The sequence below is a fragment of the Ornithorhynchus anatinus genome, chromosome 3 (assembly GCF_004115215.2).
Source record: "Ornithorhynchus anatinus isolate Pmale09 chromosome 3, mOrnAna1.pri.v4, whole genome shotgun sequence".
NCBI lineage: Eukaryota > Metazoa > Chordata > Mammalia > Monotremata > Ornithorhynchidae > Ornithorhynchus > Ornithorhynchus anatinus.
Window position 1 is genome coordinate 53,075,205 of NC_041730.1, and position 17,608 is coordinate 53,092,812.

The window sequence follows — 17,608 nt, forward strand, 5'->3', positions numbered from 1 at the left end:
CATGAAGCTCACAGTCTTAATATCCATGTTACAGATGAGGTAAATGAAGTAACTTGCCCAAGGCCTCACAGCAAACAAGTGGTGCAGCCAGAATTAGAACCCAGGTCCTTCTGACTCTCAGGCCTATGCTCTATCCACTAGACCACACTGCTTCTCCATGGACTTAAGGGGAAGGGCAAGGGAAGAAGCTAAGGGGTGACAGAACTGCCAGAGGCCATGGTATGAGTTGGGGGTTATTCAGGATGAATGACCTCAGCAGATTTCTGAGTCACCTGGGGTCTGCTCTACTTACTTGTCATGGTTCAGGCTTTGTGGTTTATGATGCACTGCTTAGTGGCAAGAGCATGGGCAAGAGCATGAGTCAGAGATCGTGGGTTCTAATCCTGGCTCCACCACTTGTCCGCTGTGTGACTTTGGGCAAGTCACTTAACTTCTCTGTGCCTCAGTTACCTCATCTGCAAAATGGGGATTAAGATTATAAGCCCCATGTGGGACAACCTGATTACGTTGTATCTACCCCAGCACTTAAAACAGTGCTTGGCACATAGTAAGTGCTTAACAAATATTATGATTATTATTATTATTTGTTTCTTCAGGTAGCAGCAGAGTCTTGAACTTCTCAGTTGCTCCCTCTTAGCTGAGAATTAATAGCCTCTGACGCGGGGTGGGGGCAGGTAAGGCCATTCTCTCAGAGTCTACAGAGAATTAGTTTTTGGGATGCCCCTCATGCAAGGTGAGAACGTAGTGGGTCACGGACCTCAGAAGAAACCTGCATCTCGGTCTTGGGGAAGGGTGATGATACTGGTGAGACCTGCCAATATATCCCTGATGGGGATCCCAAGCATGACCGGAAGCCCAAAGGGCCAAGCAATGGTTTTAATTGGATCCAGTCATCTTTCACTCATTTCAGGAATGGCTTAAAGTTGTTGTGGGACTCTTTATATAGGTACCAAATCTCAAGCAATGCAGAACTGCATATTCTGCAGGACAAGACCCATTCCTGTGACTAGTTCAGACCAAACATTTGGCATCTCATCTCTAAGCAATTTAGTCATGGCACCACTTTGCCCTAACAGGGAAAGGGCTAGAAAAGGGGCCTTACGTATTGCCTGTCCAATCAAACTTAAAACTGTTTCACAGAGGACTCTCCCGTGTAGTGAACTGTCATTTTGTGGTAGAGCACAAACTACACAGAAGGGAGGATCACTCATGCATTGGCCATGGCACTTACCTTCTGTGATTCAGCTCTTAACATCAATAGTGCCATCTTTGGAAACTTAGGACCGGCTTATATCTGTGCGTCAGAGGGTGTTTGTTTGTGGTGTGTATACCCACACACAAACCCTTACTTAGATGCCTAGAGATATGCTCCTCCTTGCCAACGTTGAGACCTGGTTCACTCCAGATGACATTGCCTCCCCTGTGGCTCTCTCCCAAGGGGTCTTCATCTTCTTCTACTTTGCCTGACTCATGGAGAAAGGGGGAAGAATCAGTCTGATCCTTGCCCCGAAATGCACTAAAAGCCTGCCTCCTACCCCGTATCTCCCCACCCTCCACTGCATCTCTCACCTTCTCTTCCTTTGAAGACCATATCATCCACCTTTAATTACCTTTTAAGATTACCACCTCCCAGTCCCACCTCCAGTGTTCTGAGCAATTCTGATGTCTTTCTCATCTTCCTTCTCTCCTCCTCTTCCCCTACCTGCACACTGATCCTTGGGGATTTTAGTATCCATGTGGGTTTACCAAGGATTCTTCTGGCTGCCTGTTTCCTCACACTCCTGAACTCAGCTGGCCTCCTGCTTCATCCCACCTCATCACTCACCAACTTGGACACACACTCGGACTCATTGTCTCTACTTACTGTACAGACTCTAACATCACCAACTCTGAAATCCCTTTTTGACTACAACTGTCTCACCTGTTTTCCCTTCCTGACCCCCTCTGTTAAACTGATCTCTTACCTCACAGAGATGTCTTGACCCCTTCCACTGTGGACTCCCAACCTACTCTCCCCTTTATTGTGGCCCAGATCCATATCTTCAACTCTGCCCTATTTTCCGAACTCAGGAGCAGCGCAACTCTGGCAGAAAGTGTCAGAGGCCTAGGTTCTAATCCCAGCTCTACCACCTGCCTATTTTGTGAGCTTGGACTAGTCACTGAACTTATCTGTGCCTCAGTTTCCTCAATTGTAAAATGGGAATTTAATCCTATTCCCCCCACTTAGACTGTGAGCCTCATGTGGGGCAGGGATTACTGTGTCCAACCTGATTATCTTGTATCTACTTAGTACAATGTGTTGCACATAGTAAGCACTTAACAAACTCCACAATTGTTCTTATTGTCACTGCTACTAATAATGACTCAGCTTCCCAGCCTTCCTGTCCTTTCATTAATCTCATGCCACCAATCCTGGATCACCTCCACATGACACCTCCCCTACTGCCAAACTGCTGCCATAGAGCACTGTTGGCAAAAATCCAGGGACCAGGATGCCTTTGACTATTTTTTAAATGGTATTTGTTACTCAAACAGTGATATTTATTTAGCACTTACTATGTTCAGAGCACTGTACTAGGCACTTGGGAGAGTTCAATACAACAGAATTAGCAGACAAAACTCCCTGCCTATAACAAGTTTCAGTCAAGTGTTTACTGTGTGCCAGACAATGTATTAAATACTGGGGTAGATACAAGATAATAATAATAATAATATTTGTTAAGCACTTACCATCTGTCAAGCACTATTCTAAGCACTGGAGTAAGTACAAGCTAATCAGGTTGGACATAGTCCCTGCCCCATATGGGGATCACAGTCTTAATCCCCATTTTACAGATGAGAGAACTGAGGGCAGAGAAGTGAAATAACTTGCCCACAGTCACACAGCAGACAAGTGGTGGAGTTGGGATTAGAACCCATGTCCTCCTGACTCCCAGGCCCGTGCTCTATCTACTAGGCCATGCTGTTTCCCATAATCAGGTTGGGCATAGTTCCTGTCCCACATGGGGCTCACAGTCTTAATCCCCATTTTACAAATTAGATAACTGAGGCACTGAGAATTTAAGTGACTTGCCCCAGTGACGGCTATTTTCAGTTCAACCACACTTGCTATACCTATGCCCCACACTACCTCTCCTTCCATATACTGACTCGCATCCCCACTGCTCCTACTCACTCTTCCAGACCTTTAACTCAATCCTGAAACTCCAACTGCCTCCACCTCCCCACTTCTCGCTCTCTGCCGGCTACTTTGACAAAATCATAACAATCAGGTGTTACCTTTCTAAATCTCCCCCTCATTTCTCCCATTTCCTACCCCTTCACCCTGCCCCACCACCTCTCAAGTGATCTTCCACTTCTTTTCAAAACCTACTACCTCTCCAGCTGCCCCAGCCCTATACACTTGAATGAATGAATTTCTTCTCATCTTATAAAAACAGTTGTGCATACTCTTCTACTTTCCCATCAACTTAAACCTCTCAAACTCTGAGGCCCCCTTCTTTGATTTCAAATGTGGCCAAATTTCCTCTATGCTAAAAAATAGCTATTCTTGACCCACTGTCCTATTAAACCACTATCCCACTTGGCTTCTTCTCCAGTGGTTTAGATATACCAGCTGCCTCTAGTTCCTCTCCTCCAATTTCCTCCTTGACCTTCCTTGACAGATTGAATGTTTGCTCCCCATACTCCATGGGAGTCATTCTCCCAGTGCCATCCTAATTTCCAAATCAAATGGATTCTATTCAGACTCAATCCTTCTCAACCTCATGGTTGCCTTTGCCTCCAAGAATCACTCCTCGGGAAAACACTCTCTCAATTTTTTTAATGGTATTTGTCAAGATATTAATATATGTCAAGCACTGCTCTAAGTTTATTCAAGTTTATCGTGTCGCACACAGACCTGACCCATTATCGTGTCGGACACAGACCTGACCCATAAGGGGCTCACAGTTTAAGTTGGAGGAAGGAGGTTTTTAATCCCTATTTTATATTTGAAAAAACAAGCACAGATAAGTCAAATGACTTGCCCAAGGTCACACAGCAAGCAATTGGCAGAGCCAGCACTAGAACCCAGGTCACTTTGATTCCCAGGCCCATGCTTTTTCCAGTAGGCCATATTACTTCTCTGACCCACTCCTCTTCTGGTTCTCCTACTACCTCTGGTTATTCCTTCTCAGTGTCTTTCACAGGTTCATCCTCTTCCTCTGTCACCTACTCTCAAACTATGGGTTTCCCTCAAGGCTCAGTTCTGGGTCCCCCTCTCTTCTCCATCTATACTCATTCCCTTGAAGAGCTCATCCATTTTTACTGCTTCACTGCTTCATCTTCTGTGAGGTGACTCCCAAATCTATCTCACTAGTTCCTACTTCTCTTCTTCTCGGCAATCATACCTCTAAAACATTTCTGCATTCATGTTCCTCTGGCTCAACTTGTCCAAAACGGAACTCCTCATTTTCCCTCCCATGTTATTTCATTCAGTTAGATGGTGAAACCCACGTAGGGTGGGGATTGCATCAAACTTGATTATCATGTATCTCACCCAGTGCTTAATGCAGTGCTTGGCACACAGTAAACGCTTAATCCATTTTCCTAATCATTCACCTAACATTCCAATCTCAGTTGTCAACTCCACTAGCTACTCTGTCTCTCAAATCCATAACCTTGGCATTAGTTTTGATGGCTTTCTCTTTTACAAACACCATAGTTAGCCTGCTATTACAAAATTTATAGAATCCTTCCATTCAGTCTGCCACCAGGCTTGTCAAGACTCTTGTCATGTGTTGATTTGACTACTGCATCAGGCTCCAGGATTTCTTTCCTGCCTCCAGTCCATACCTGGTATTGCCCAGTTTATTTTCCTAAAACATCATTCTGTGCTCATCTCTCCACTTCTCAAAAACTCCTCATAGTTGCCCGTTTCTCTCTGCATCATGCAGAAACTCCTAAACTTCAGCTTTTTTTTAATGGAATTTGTTAAGAGCTTACAATGTGTCAAACACTGCTCTAAGTGATGGGGTAGATACGAGTTAATCAGATCAGACCCAGTCCCTTGTCCCACAGGGGGCTCATAGTCCAAGTAGGCGGGAAAGTAGGTACTGATGTGAGGAAGCTGAGGCAGAGATGAGTTAAGTGAGTTGCTCAAGGTCATATAGCAGGCAAGTGTTGGAGCTGGGATTAGGTCTTCTGGCTCCCAGGTTCATGCTCTATCCACTAGGCCAGGCTGATTTGGGCATTCCATCAGCTCTCGCTCATGCTCTATCCACTTGGCCAGTCTGATTTGGGCATTCCATCATCTACTCCTCTCCTATTACACCCCAATTTATGTGCTTTGCACCTCTCAAACCAACCTATTCAACCTATTTTCTCTCACTGCCAAACTCTTGCTCACCCGATCCCTTCTGCCTGGAACTCTCTACCCCTTCACATCCAACAGAACACTGCTCTCCCCATTTTCAAAGCCCTTATCAAATTAAATTTCCTCAAAAAGTCCTTTCCTGATTTATCTCTCATGTCCTTCACCCCTTTTACTTCCCCACAACTTCTTCAGGACTTTATCGAAGCTCTTGGGTACTTATACCCACTCATATCAATTCTTCCTATATGTAATTAATTTTAATGCCAGTCTCTCCCATTAGACTGTAAACTTTTTGAAGGCAGGGATCATATCTACTAATTCTACTGTAGTCTCCCAGTTGCTTCATACAGTAGGCAATCTAAACATACTACTTGATTGATATTGATCCATATCTCCATAGATAGATAAAGATTCAATAGGATATCTTGGCAGTTTTTTTTGGCATCACAGGAATATTTTCTCTTCAGGATAAATACTCTTATTCTTAAAATGGTTTTGGATCTTCTGTGAGCTTGGTTTTAATTTAGGTTTTAAGGTTGCATTGTCAAGGTCCTTCATTCAATCGTATTTATTGAGTGCTTACTTTGTGCAAAACACTGTACTAAACGCTCAGGAGAGTACAATATAGCAATAAATAGACACATTCCTGCCCACAACGAGAGCTCACAGTCCAGAGGAACTTGAATTTCAGGTGATTAAAGAAGGATTTGTAAGATCTCAGGCCTGCGCGGTATATATTTTGATGTTTCTCTACTTCGGGAGTGAGGTTAGATTAGAAGAATTTAAAGGGTAGAGACCAGATAATTTCAGTAACCTGGGTCCCAAGCAACTAGGGACCCAACTCAATTCTTGTTGAATAACAGTAAAAAAACAACAACCCAGATTAAAAAAAAAAAGATTCAGAGCCTATATCAGAGCATATTCTGGATGAATAAAGGATAAACTTTAGTATTATTATCATTAACAGGTATTCAGTGGGTGTGCAGTTGCCTAGCAACTTGATTCATTTGCACATAGGATGCAACCCCAAATCACTGTCATTATCAGAGTTTATTCAGCAGGTGCCCACAGGTACGAGGTGCTTTTCAGGGAATTGTTCAAGCCAAGGAAAATGATGTGCGACCCCCTCCCTCCAGTATTTTCACATTTGGCATTGACTCATTTTTTCACCATCTTTGGGATTAGTAAATATTGGCAAAGATTTGTCTAGAAAAACTCTTCTATTAGAAGCTTTCCCAGGCAAGTAGACTAAACTTGGCTTATGAAAGAAAGATGAGCCATGCAGGCTGAGTTCAGAAATGATACCTGTCCCCCACCCTAAATCATAAGTTCCTTGAGCTGGGAATCATGTCTCCTAACTCTGTTGCACTATACTCTCTCAAGTGCTTAATGCATCACCTGCACACAGTAAGTAGTCAGTAAATACCATCGATTGATTATATGAAACGGTCGACCATTGCTCCAGACTAAACACATCAAAACCTGGTACTTCGGAACACTAATTCAAGAAGTAAAAAACATACTTTTTGGAAGTAAGAAACCTCTGGCACATGTGGGTCTGAGCCTTGGGTTGATGCTGTGTCGTGATAGAGCTGGTGGTGCAAGATGGAGAGAGAGGGAGACTGACCATGGCCTGGACTCATGTCCCCGAGCTGTCCCTCCTACTCTGCCTGTCATTCTGCCACGTCATCCATGTGGGTTTTTTGCTCAGGCGATTTCCTGCAGGTAAATGCCTGACTTGCCAACCCTTTCTCCCTGACCCTCAAGGACGACTCATTCTGCCTCAGCATGCCATCGTCTGTGTGAAAGACCCCGTATGGACAGTCTTGAACTGCTCTGGACAATAGATCGTCATCCTTCTGGGATCTACTTCTGCTCTCATCCAGTCCCAAGATGAGTCCTCTAGCCTACCCATCTTCAAAGCCTTTTTGAAGGCACATATCCTCCAAGAGGCCTCCCCTGATTAAGCTCTCCTTTCCTTTTTTCCATTCCCTTCTTCATCATCTGGATTCACTTCCTTTATTCATCCCTCTTCCCAACCCCACAGCACTTATGTACACATCCCAAAAACTTCTCTCTAATCCCTAGCCCCTTCATCCAAGGAGAACCCTAGCCTACATGTAGGTGGAACTGACGATAAAATGAATCACCAAGACACAACTTTCTCCTGCCTTGCTGGAGTGTCCCTGTATAAGGTAGGTGGACCTGGTGCTTCTTCTATTTAGGTTCCTTTTACTCAGAATCCCTGGGGCAAGAGGTACCAGAGACCCATCTGTGCCAGTTCCCCAGGGGACCCCTGCCTTTAGCCCTTGGCCTTCCAGATGGCCAACTTGCCCTTAGACTTACATCCCCCTACTCCCTTTGCCAACTTTAATCTAACCCCCTACTGACCTGCTATAAATTCCTGTCACATTTTGAAGAATTGTGCCTGGCAGGTCTCCGCAGGCTGTTTTTTTGTACCTTGGAGGAGGAGAAACAGAGTATCTTTGGGATGAAGGCTTCTTCCTCTCTCTACCCTTTTTTAAAATTTTGGCCAAGTGACTATTTCTTATACTCTTCTGGAACTGTTTGGCCTGGTTAGCATGGTTTTTTCAGTGGCCTGTCTCACTCAGGAGTTGGCCAGGTAGAGAAGTGTTTCTTAAAAGGCTAGCATGCTTTAACCACTCACTTGACTTTACTCACTGTCCAGATCACTACATTTAGAGTGCTCACCCATTAGTTAATGATTCAAAGTGATTCTGGAACCAATATCTGTCTTTAAGGCAGTTGTCTAGTGTTTTCCACTCCCACATCTTTCTGGACCCATTAGTCTAATTAAGGATTCTTCCAGGCTCAATACGGTCCTTAAATATGCTTCCAGAGTGCGGAGTGATGGTTTCTTTATCCTCTGTAGCAAAGCTTTTTGTATGGGCTTTCTTGTCTCTAGCTCTGTGGGGAATTTCAGTCCTCCTCTTGTTCTGATTAATATACTCTCCTCCTGAGGAGACCTGGGTGGTGTGTTGTCAAAGATGAGTACAAGCAGGAAGGAGATGGGTAAATTGTGTGCTATAGTAGGGTTGGGGAATCTTGGGCAGAGAGATTTACATGTGTGTGTGCAGAGATACAGTTCTTTTCTCTAGGAAACTCACTCTTGGTTCCCTCTAAGCTGTGTGGTTCTGTTTTAGTTCCTTTGAATAGGGCCCAGTTCTAAACATGCCCTGTTTGCACATTTCTGAGATGGGGGTCAAATCTCAGAAATCCACTTTGAGGCCAAGTCTGCCTAGGTCTTGATATGAGTCCCCAGGCAGAGGCATTATATGCACTTGGCCCAGCTGATGCCAAGCATCCAGGCCTCTCCTGTCTCAGTTGGCACAAAACTAAAAGAGGCATACAGAAAGACACCCAGAAAGGGAACACTCAAACTGAGCAGAGGCCAAGAGCAGATCCGGTAGGAAGAGACTAGACAGAGCGGGTCTAAGCATGGTGTCAACCTCCGTAGCCTTCAGGCTTTTTCACCTTTCTTGTTCAGGCCTCTGTGATTCTCTCTTGTCTCCAAGATGTTATTGCTTCCATGACAGCAGCTAAGCTACCTCCATTGAACCTGCTCTTGGATTCTTGCTTCAGTTTTGGACCACCCCTTCACCTCTAATCATTACATGCAGGGCCCTCTCCTGGGAGGGGAAATAACCTAAATCACCAGTGAAGAAGCTGAGGCTTATCATGCATCAAAATGACCCCAGGCAAAGGAAAGCCTGAAAACATGGGTATGAAATAGAGCATCTCTGATTTGCTAAAAACGACAGTGGTTTATTGTGTAGAAATCCAGCCTACACAGAGAAATTGGAAAATATTGATAAAATAGATCCCTGCCCACAAGGAGTTTTTAGTGACAATATTTTCAGCCACAATTAACTTTTTCTATGCAAAACAATAGGAAGAATCAGAATGCTCCTGCCTCTAATTGGCAATCCTTTTTCTAAAATAAAACAGTCCAAAACTTACTCTGCTGAAAACAAAGATCTGATCAATCTGCATTCCTTTCATATACACTTTTGGAACATCATTGGCATTGGTAGGAGGCATGATAAAGAAGGATATTAACACCAGAAATGAAATACCAAGAAACACTATCTCCTATCACTACAAGGCCAAAACCCACAAAATGCTTGACAGGGCTTCCTTGCTTCCCTTTCCTTTCCTTCTTTTCCTTCCCCACCTCCTTCTCTTCCTTCCTTCCCTCCCACCTCCTTCCTCCTCCCTCTTCTTCCTCCCTCTTTTTCCCTTCTCTCACCCTCCCTCCATTCCCCTCCCTTCTCCTCCCTCCCTCCCTCCCTCCCTTCCTCTTCTCCCTCCTCACTCTTCCTTGCCTCCCCTCCCTCACTCACACCTCCTCACATCTCATTTACACCTCTGCTTCCTTGTTTGGTAAGACCAAATAAGAAATCAAGCTAAAATGTCTAAGTCCTATCGACAGCAGGTTAAATACACCAATTCTAGGGAAAATTCCCCAGTAGGATCATCTTTTAATCACGTTTCCTGAAGAACATATAATCTCTTTGCATTGCCAACTACCAACTATAGCCCAAAACTGGGTTTCTGTACTGTAGAACAATGAATAGTTATTGAGAATCAACCTGCAAAAAAGAGGTTTAAAGGATCCTTTAAATAATCTTTAAAGGAAAATGAAATCCTAATTTTCTTCGTGGCTATATTATTACAAAAGAAATGTATTGAATTCACTTAAGTTTTAAATCAAGCTGTGGAGAAACATTTGGGACACCTAAGGTGTGTTTCTTTGATTCTGCAGTGAATAGTCACCAGAGGGGTTTTTCTCTTCCGTTCCTCTCATCATCAGGTAATACATTCTATTGGCTTCTGGGTAGGAGACTTTGCTGAGTGGTAACTTGTAGATGGCAGCATTGTTGGTAGTCAGTAACAGGAAGGTGAGGGTTGAGAGGCAGAAGGGCCAGGTACAAGTGGGCAATCCAACCTGCCAACAAGAAATAACAGGGAAAAGGTTTCTGAGAGGAATTAGTGAGTGCGGTAGCCTGGGCTTCTTCTTGAAGCCTCTCAGAGACCCTCAAGGTGGGAGGGCAGGAAAATGATTTGGGACTGATGAGGGAAGACAGAAAACGTTCTCAAAAGGGGTGATTAATTCTTCACACTCCAGGACAGATGATCAGAATGTTACACTCAAGGAGGTAAAGCCTCACCTATGTGATGTCTGTTCATGTTTCCAGGATATTACTTGGTGCCCAGAAGAGCGACCATATTTATTTGCATATTTGCCTCTATGGCTTAATTCTGCCTTCCCACCCACCACCTCTGATTTTTGAGGGGGAAAAACAATATTAATTTTGAGAGCAGTGTGGGCTAGGGTGGGAAGAGGACCAGCGTCAGAACAAGGTAAAGCTGCAGATATGGGGTTATACCACTGGGGAACTTCTTCCTGGAAAGGTGAACCTGGGTGTTGGGGTAGGAAGAGAAGAAAGGTCAGAATGGGAGAAAGGCACAGACTCAGGGTGGGGGATAAGGAGTTCTGGCCTTTGAAAATGGTGTGCTCCGGAGAAGGAAAGAAGAAAAAGGGGTTGGGGAACCACCGTGACTCCCTAGCGCTTAGCAGAGTGCTCTGCCCACTGTAGGTGCTCAACAAGTACTATCGATTGATTCATTCAATGAGTGCATTTTGGAAGCGTGGAAGTAAGAAATGAAATATCAAGTGGCCTCTTACCTTCTTTTCCTTCTTGCTTCCTTTCCTCCTCCTTTTTTCTTCTCCTCTTTTTTCTCCTTCTCCCTATATTGCTAACTAAATTTAGTCTAGAAATTACCTGGAATTACTAGGAAATTAATCTTATACTAGCCCTTGCTTTGTTTTTGAGGGGCAAAGAGTATGTGGGGGCAACTGTGAGAATAAAAACATTTATTAGCCTCAGAGTGCTCTGGAACTTCAAGAAAGTTAAATTTATACTTGCTTCTCTCTGACTACACATTCTCCTCTTCCTCCAGATCCTCCACTGTCATCTCTTTGTAAGATGGAATCTCCCACTAACCAAGCTCAGGGAGTGGAGGAGTTGGAGAAGATCCAGCATCACCCCCTCTGTTTGGGATTCACAGATAGAAGTACACAAATAAAACAACAGTAGAAGGAGGAAAAGGTGCAAGAAGGCTTTTCTGTGACCTGCTCCTATAGCAAAAGATTCTGGGGCCAGGGGGTTACAGGCCAAATCTCGGCCCTCATCACTCTGCTATGGCACTAGCTGGAGATGGCACAGGCACTGAACAAAGCGCTTGGAATGTACAATGTGGCAGAAGATAGAGACAATCCCTGCCCATTGACTGGCTTACAACATAAGCCACCTGGCCACCTGGCATCTGGCCACTTGGCTGGCAACATAAGGTTAAGTGCCCACCTTCTTCTCTGGATCCCCTTCCTTCTGGGGCTGGGGCTAATTGGACAGGACTCAAGGCTCTAGAGAGAAATCACCAAAGACACCTCTGCTAGCCCAGGGGCCCACGTGCCCACTCCAGGTTGACCAGGGGCCAGAGGGGCTCCTGGGAAGCTGGTCCACTAAGGTTTTGCCCAGGTAAATCAGTACTCACCACTGACATCATGTTAGAGAGGGCCGCTCCCATATAGGCGCAGAACAGCGCTACAAAAAAAACAGTGACAATTCAGGGCCACCTTGGGCACAGCTAAAGGAAACCACTAAGGGACAGCCAGTTTGGGGAGGCAGGGGGCACCACTCAGCCCATTCCTTACACCTCAAGTATTGGCGAGAATTCCCTGCCACAGGAGCCCATTCCTCTGGAATACCTCCAAGCACTTAACCTAATGTTTTGCTTGGAGGTGAGCTGTCTGGGTCCTACTCTGATGCAGTCTTGTGGTAATAATAATAATAATAATGATAATGGTATTTGTTAAGCGTTTACTATGCGCCAAGCACTTTTCTAAGAACTGGGGTAGACTCAAGGTGAGAGGGTCGAACACAGTCCTTGTCCGACATGGGGCTCACAGTTTTAATCCCCATTTTATAGATGAGGTAATGGAGGAGCAGAGAAGCTAACTGACTTGCCCAAGGTCACACAGCAGACATATGGGGAAGTCAGGATTATAACCCATATCCTCTTTTTGGGTGACAGGCCCTGGTCACCAGCCAGGACCACCAGCAAGGTCGGACTGCAGCTGGAGTGTGGCACCAGGTCCTACAGTCAGTTATGGAGGGTAACCCTCCTCTTCCTAGCAGAATAAATTGTGGTTTACCCATTCTAAAAATCTCTAATCTCCTCCAAGCATGGGGAGGAGATGGGACATAGAAAGGGATAATGGAAGGAGAAAGGAATCAACCAGCACAATATAGGTGCTTGCCCTCAGCTCATATTTCTGGGGAAACTAACCCCCTCCTCCTTCTGATCTCATAACTGGGAGTGGCCCAAGAGTGGAACGACTGTTGGCCCAATTGATGGCTATACCTTCACCATGGCTGTCAGTGGCCTTTCCCTCTCACCTCACAGAAAGGCAAATTTCCTATGTGGCTTTCGAGGCTGAAGGGCTAGCTGTCCCAGAGGCCTCTACTCCAGGGAAGTGATCCTCCCCTCAAACCTGGTGTGTCTCCATTCCCAGTGGAAAATCAGTGGGAGAAGGCAGAGATGGGTGGTGGAGAAAGACGGGGCAGTATTTGGATGTAAATGTGGGAAGAATGGGAAAGGATAGCCACATCTTTCTACTGGTCAACCTCCCAGGATACCTACCACAGATAAGGGCCAGCAGGTGGGTCTGCCAGGTGAGAGCATAGAACACTCCTCCAATAGCAATGCAGGCAAGGACACAGTTGTAACTCCAAAGACCTACGTAGATGGTGGTGAAGGGGGTGGCCACAGTAAGAGCTGCAGACAAGAACAGATATTTACAACAGGCTAAGGGACATGTCCAAATCATACATCGAGACGGGTGGGAGGGGGCGGTGTGAGGGGGGATACTTGCCTCAGTGACTTACTAATTCCCATCCAAAATCCAGAAGGATCATTAAATATGAAACCCAGGCCATTCATTCATTCAAGAGAATTTATTGAGCACTCTTAGCATTGTACTAAGAGCTTGGAGTGTACAATTTGGCAACAGATAGAGACAATCGTGCCCAATTAACAATATCACAGTCTAAATGGGGGAGACAGCAAAGCAAAACAGAACAAAACAAAACAAGCAGTCTAGTGCAGACATCATCAAGATAGATAGAATCATAGAGATACACACATCATTAAAAAATAAATAGGGTAATAAATAATATATACAAGTATGCACAGTGCTGAGAGGAGGGGAAGGGGGAAGAGCAGAGGGTGAGAGAGGGGGAAATGGAGAGGCGAGGAGGAGCAGAGGACAAGGGGGGGCTCAGTCTGGGAAGGCATCCTGGAAGAGGGGAGCTCTCAGTAGGGCTTTGAAGAGGGGAAGAGAGTTAGTTTGGCGGAGGTGAGGAGGGAGGGCATTCCAGGACAACGGTAGAACATGGGCCGGGGTCGACGGTGGGACAGGCGCGAATGGGGGAAAGTGAGGAGGTGAGCGGCAGAGGAGCAGAGTGTATGGGGTGGCAGTAGAAATTGAGAAGGGAGGTGAGGTAGGAGGGAGCAAGGTGAAGGAGAGCTTTGAAGTCAAGAGTGAGGAGTTTTTGTTTCATGTGAAGGCTGATAGGCAACCACTGGAGGTTTTTGAGGAGGGGAGTGACATGTCCAGAGCGTTTCTGTAGGAAGATGATCCGGGCAGCAGAATGAAGAATAGACTGGAGTGGGGAGAGACAGGAGGAAGGGAGATCAGAGAGGAGGTTAACACCCAGGCCAGTGACATTCATAGTTCAAATCCATATGAAAAAATCCCTCCTCCTCCTAATAATAATAATGATGGTATCTGTTAAGTGCTTGCTATGTGTCAAGCACTGTTCATTCATTCTTTCATTCATTCATTCATTAGTATTTATTGAGTGCTTACTATGTGCAGAGCACTGTACTAAGCGCTTGGAATGTACAATTCGGCAAAAGATAGAGAAAATCCCTGCCCATTGACGGGCTTACAGTCTAATCGGGGGAGACAGACGGACAAAAACAATAGCAATAAATAGAATCAAGGGGATGTACATCTCATTAACAAAATGAATAGGGTAATAAAAATATATACAAATGAGCAGATGAGCACAGTGCTGAGAGCAGGGGAAGGGAGAGGGGGAGGAGCAGAGGAAAAGTGGGGGGAAAGGGGACTTAGCTGAGGGGAGGTGAAGGGGGGGGCAGAGAGGCAGCAGAGGGAGCAGAGGGAAAAGGGGAAGTTCAGTCTGGGAAGGCCTCTTGGGGGAGGTGAACTCTACGTAGGGCTTTGAAGAGGGGAAGAGAGTTAATTTGGCGGAGGTGAGGAGGGAGGGGATTCCGAGACAGCGGGAGGACTTGGGCCAGGGTTTGACAGCGGGATAGGTGAGAACGGGGGATGGTGAGGAGGTGGGGGACAGAAGAGTGGGGCCTACAGGGTGGGCAGCAGAAAGAGAGAAGGGAGTAGAGGTAGGAGGGGGCAAGGTGATGGAGAGCCTTGAAGCCTAGAGTGAGAAGTTTTTGTTTCATGCAGAGGTTGATGGGTAACCACTGGAGATTTTTAAGAAGGGGAGTGACATGCCCAGAGCGTTTCTGCAGGAAGAGGAGCCGGGCAGTGAAATGAAGAATAGACTGGAGCGGGGAGAGACAGGAGGAAGGGAGATCAGAGAGAAGGCTGACACAATAATCCAGCCAAGATATTATGAGAGCCTGTACCAGTAAGATAGCCGTTTAGGTGGAGAGGAAAGGGCAGATCTTGGCGATACTGTAAAGGTGAGATCGGCAGGCATTGGTGTCGGATTGGATGTGTGGGGTGAATGAGAGAGCTGAGTCAAGGATGACACCAAGGTTGTGGGCTTGAGAGACGGGAAGGATGGTCGTACCATCCACAGTGATAGGGAAGTCAGGAAGAGGACAGGACTTGGGAGGGAAGAAAAGGAGCTCAGTTTTGGACAAGTTGAGTTTTAGGTGGCAGTCAGACATCCAGGTGGAGACGTCCTGGAGGCAGGAGAAGATACGAGGCTGAAGGGAGGGGGAGAGGACGGGGCAGAGATGTATATTTGTGTGTCATCTGCATGGAGATGATAGTCGAAGCTGTGGGAGAGAATGAGTTCACCAAGGGAGTGAGTGAGTGATGGGGTAGATATAAGCTAATAAGATTGGACACAGTCCCTGTCCCACATGGGCTCACATTTTACAGATGAGGTAACCGAGGCACAGAGAAGTGAAGTGACTTGCCCAAGGTCACAAAGCAGACAAGTGGCAGAGCCAGGATTAGCACCCAGGTCCTCTAACTCCCAGGCCCATGCTCTATCCAGTAGGCCACGCTGGTGTGAACTCCTCACAAAGGGATGTGGATATGTGGCAACTATCTAATTTAAGCAGTGAAAATAAGTGAATTGGATCATTGAGCCCCCAAATGGATTAAGTGGCTTGGATTTCCAAGTTTGGCAGCCTAGTGGAAAGAGTTCAGGCTTGGGAAACGTTGTGGGCTGGGAACACGTCTTCCAACTCTGCTATAGTGTTCGCTCCCAAGTCCTTATGCTCAGTAAATGCTCAGTAAATATGATTGATTGACTGACTGACTCTCATCGTAGCTCTGCCACCTGCTTGCTATATGACCTTGGTTAAATCACTTAACTTCTTCTCTGTGCTTTACTTTCCCCATCTGTAAAATGAGAATAAATTTAGTCATTCAATCATATTTACTGAGTGCTTACTGTGTGCAAAAAACTATATTTAGCATTTAGGAGAGTACAGTATAACAATGAACGGACTCATTCCTTGTCCAAAATGAGCTTACATTCCAAAGCTTTCATTGCCTGTTCCCTGTCCTACTTAGACTGTGAGGCTAATGAAGGACAGGGTCCATGTCCAACCTGATTATCTTGTATCTGCCCCACAGTTTAGAACAGTGCTTGGCATCTAGTAAGCATTTAACAAATGCCACCAATATTATGTTTATTACTAAATTATCGGGATAACAGCCCAAAGTCCACTTCAAAACATACTATGCTGATACAGCCATTTCATAAAACATGTTTTCAATTACACTGGCTATGCTGTCTTCAAAAATATTACGTGAGACCATCCACATCCCTCTTCTTTGAAAATTTTGGAATGAAATGAAATCCTTGGTCATCAACTGAAAATGCTGGGAATTCAATCCTTTATGTTTAAACGGTCTCAAAAATCACTGCACATCGGTCACAATGGAAAACATTACTGTCTCTCAAGTGAGCTGAGCTAATGAGGAGCAGTGATCTAGGAACATACAGGCTTTTCAAGAAAGAAGGGAACCCTGTGGTAGGTAAAATCATCTTAATAATAATAATTTTTGTGGTATTTATTAAGCATTTACTAAGTGCTGGGATAGATACAAAGCATTCAGTTTGGGCACAGTCATTGTCCCACATGGGCCTCACAGTCTTAATCCCCATTTTACACATGAGGGAACTGAGGTCTAGAGAAGTGAAGGGCCTTGTCCAAGGTCACATAGCAGACATGTGGCAGAACTGGGATTACAGCCCACATCCTCTGATTCCCAGGCCTGTGATTTTTCCACCAGACCATGCTCCTTATGAAGTAGCAGCAAGGCCTGTTGTACGTTACCTGCTATCATCCCCACTGCTGAGCCGATGGCAGCGTGCAAGCAAATGAGTGGAGAGGACACGAACAAGGCCACCAGGAATACTCCACCGGTCCAGGGGTTAGCACAGCCGAACACCTGGCCTACGCCGACTGGGATGGCTTGCAGCAGCTATGGAATCAATAAAATGGAGAGCTCGTTACACGATTCATTTCTTCAGGGCATGGCTGGGGACTGGCAAAATGGCCACTGCTGGGTTGGACAAGGCTTAATCATCATAATAATAATAATAATAATAAAGGCATTTGTTAAGCGCTTACTAAGTTCCAGGCACTGTACTAAGTACTGGAGTTGATACAAGCAAATTGGGTTGGAGACAGCTCCTGTCCCATATGGGGCTCAGTGTCTCAAGGCCCATATTACAGATGAGGTAACTGAGACCCAGAGAAGTGAAGTGACTTGCCCAAGGTCACACAGCAGACAAGTGGGGGAGGCACCATGGCCTTCTGACTCCCAGGCCTGTGCTCTATCCACTACACCATGCTGGCTTGAGAGAGGAGTGGGGCAGGGTAGAGCAGGATGGCGGTGGAGGGTAAGCTCAAGTGGGAGGGACTTGTCAG

At 45.6% G+C, this 17,608-nt stretch overlaps 1 protein-coding gene across 2 annotated transcripts in view; it reads right to left on the reverse strand.

The window, feature by feature from the left end:
• The window catches only part of SLC14A2 (solute carrier family 14 member 2), a 736,943-nt gene that overhangs the window by 36,222 nt on the left and 683,113 nt on the right, over window positions 1–17,608 (reverse strand). For both annotated transcript variants that reach the window (XM_029061723.1, XM_029061722.1), the window contains exons 10-13: window positions 17,012–17,159; window positions 13,085–13,219; window positions 11,936–11,985; window positions 10,154–10,325 (exon numbers count right to left, since the gene is read on the reverse strand). In XM_029061723.1, the coding sequence (XP_028917556.1) occupies window positions 10,154–10,325; window positions 11,936–11,985; window positions 13,085–13,219; window positions 17,012–17,159 (505 nt within the window). The remainder of the gene's footprint in view (window positions 1–10,153; window positions 10,326–11,935; window positions 11,986–13,084; window positions 13,220–17,011; window positions 17,160–17,608) is intronic.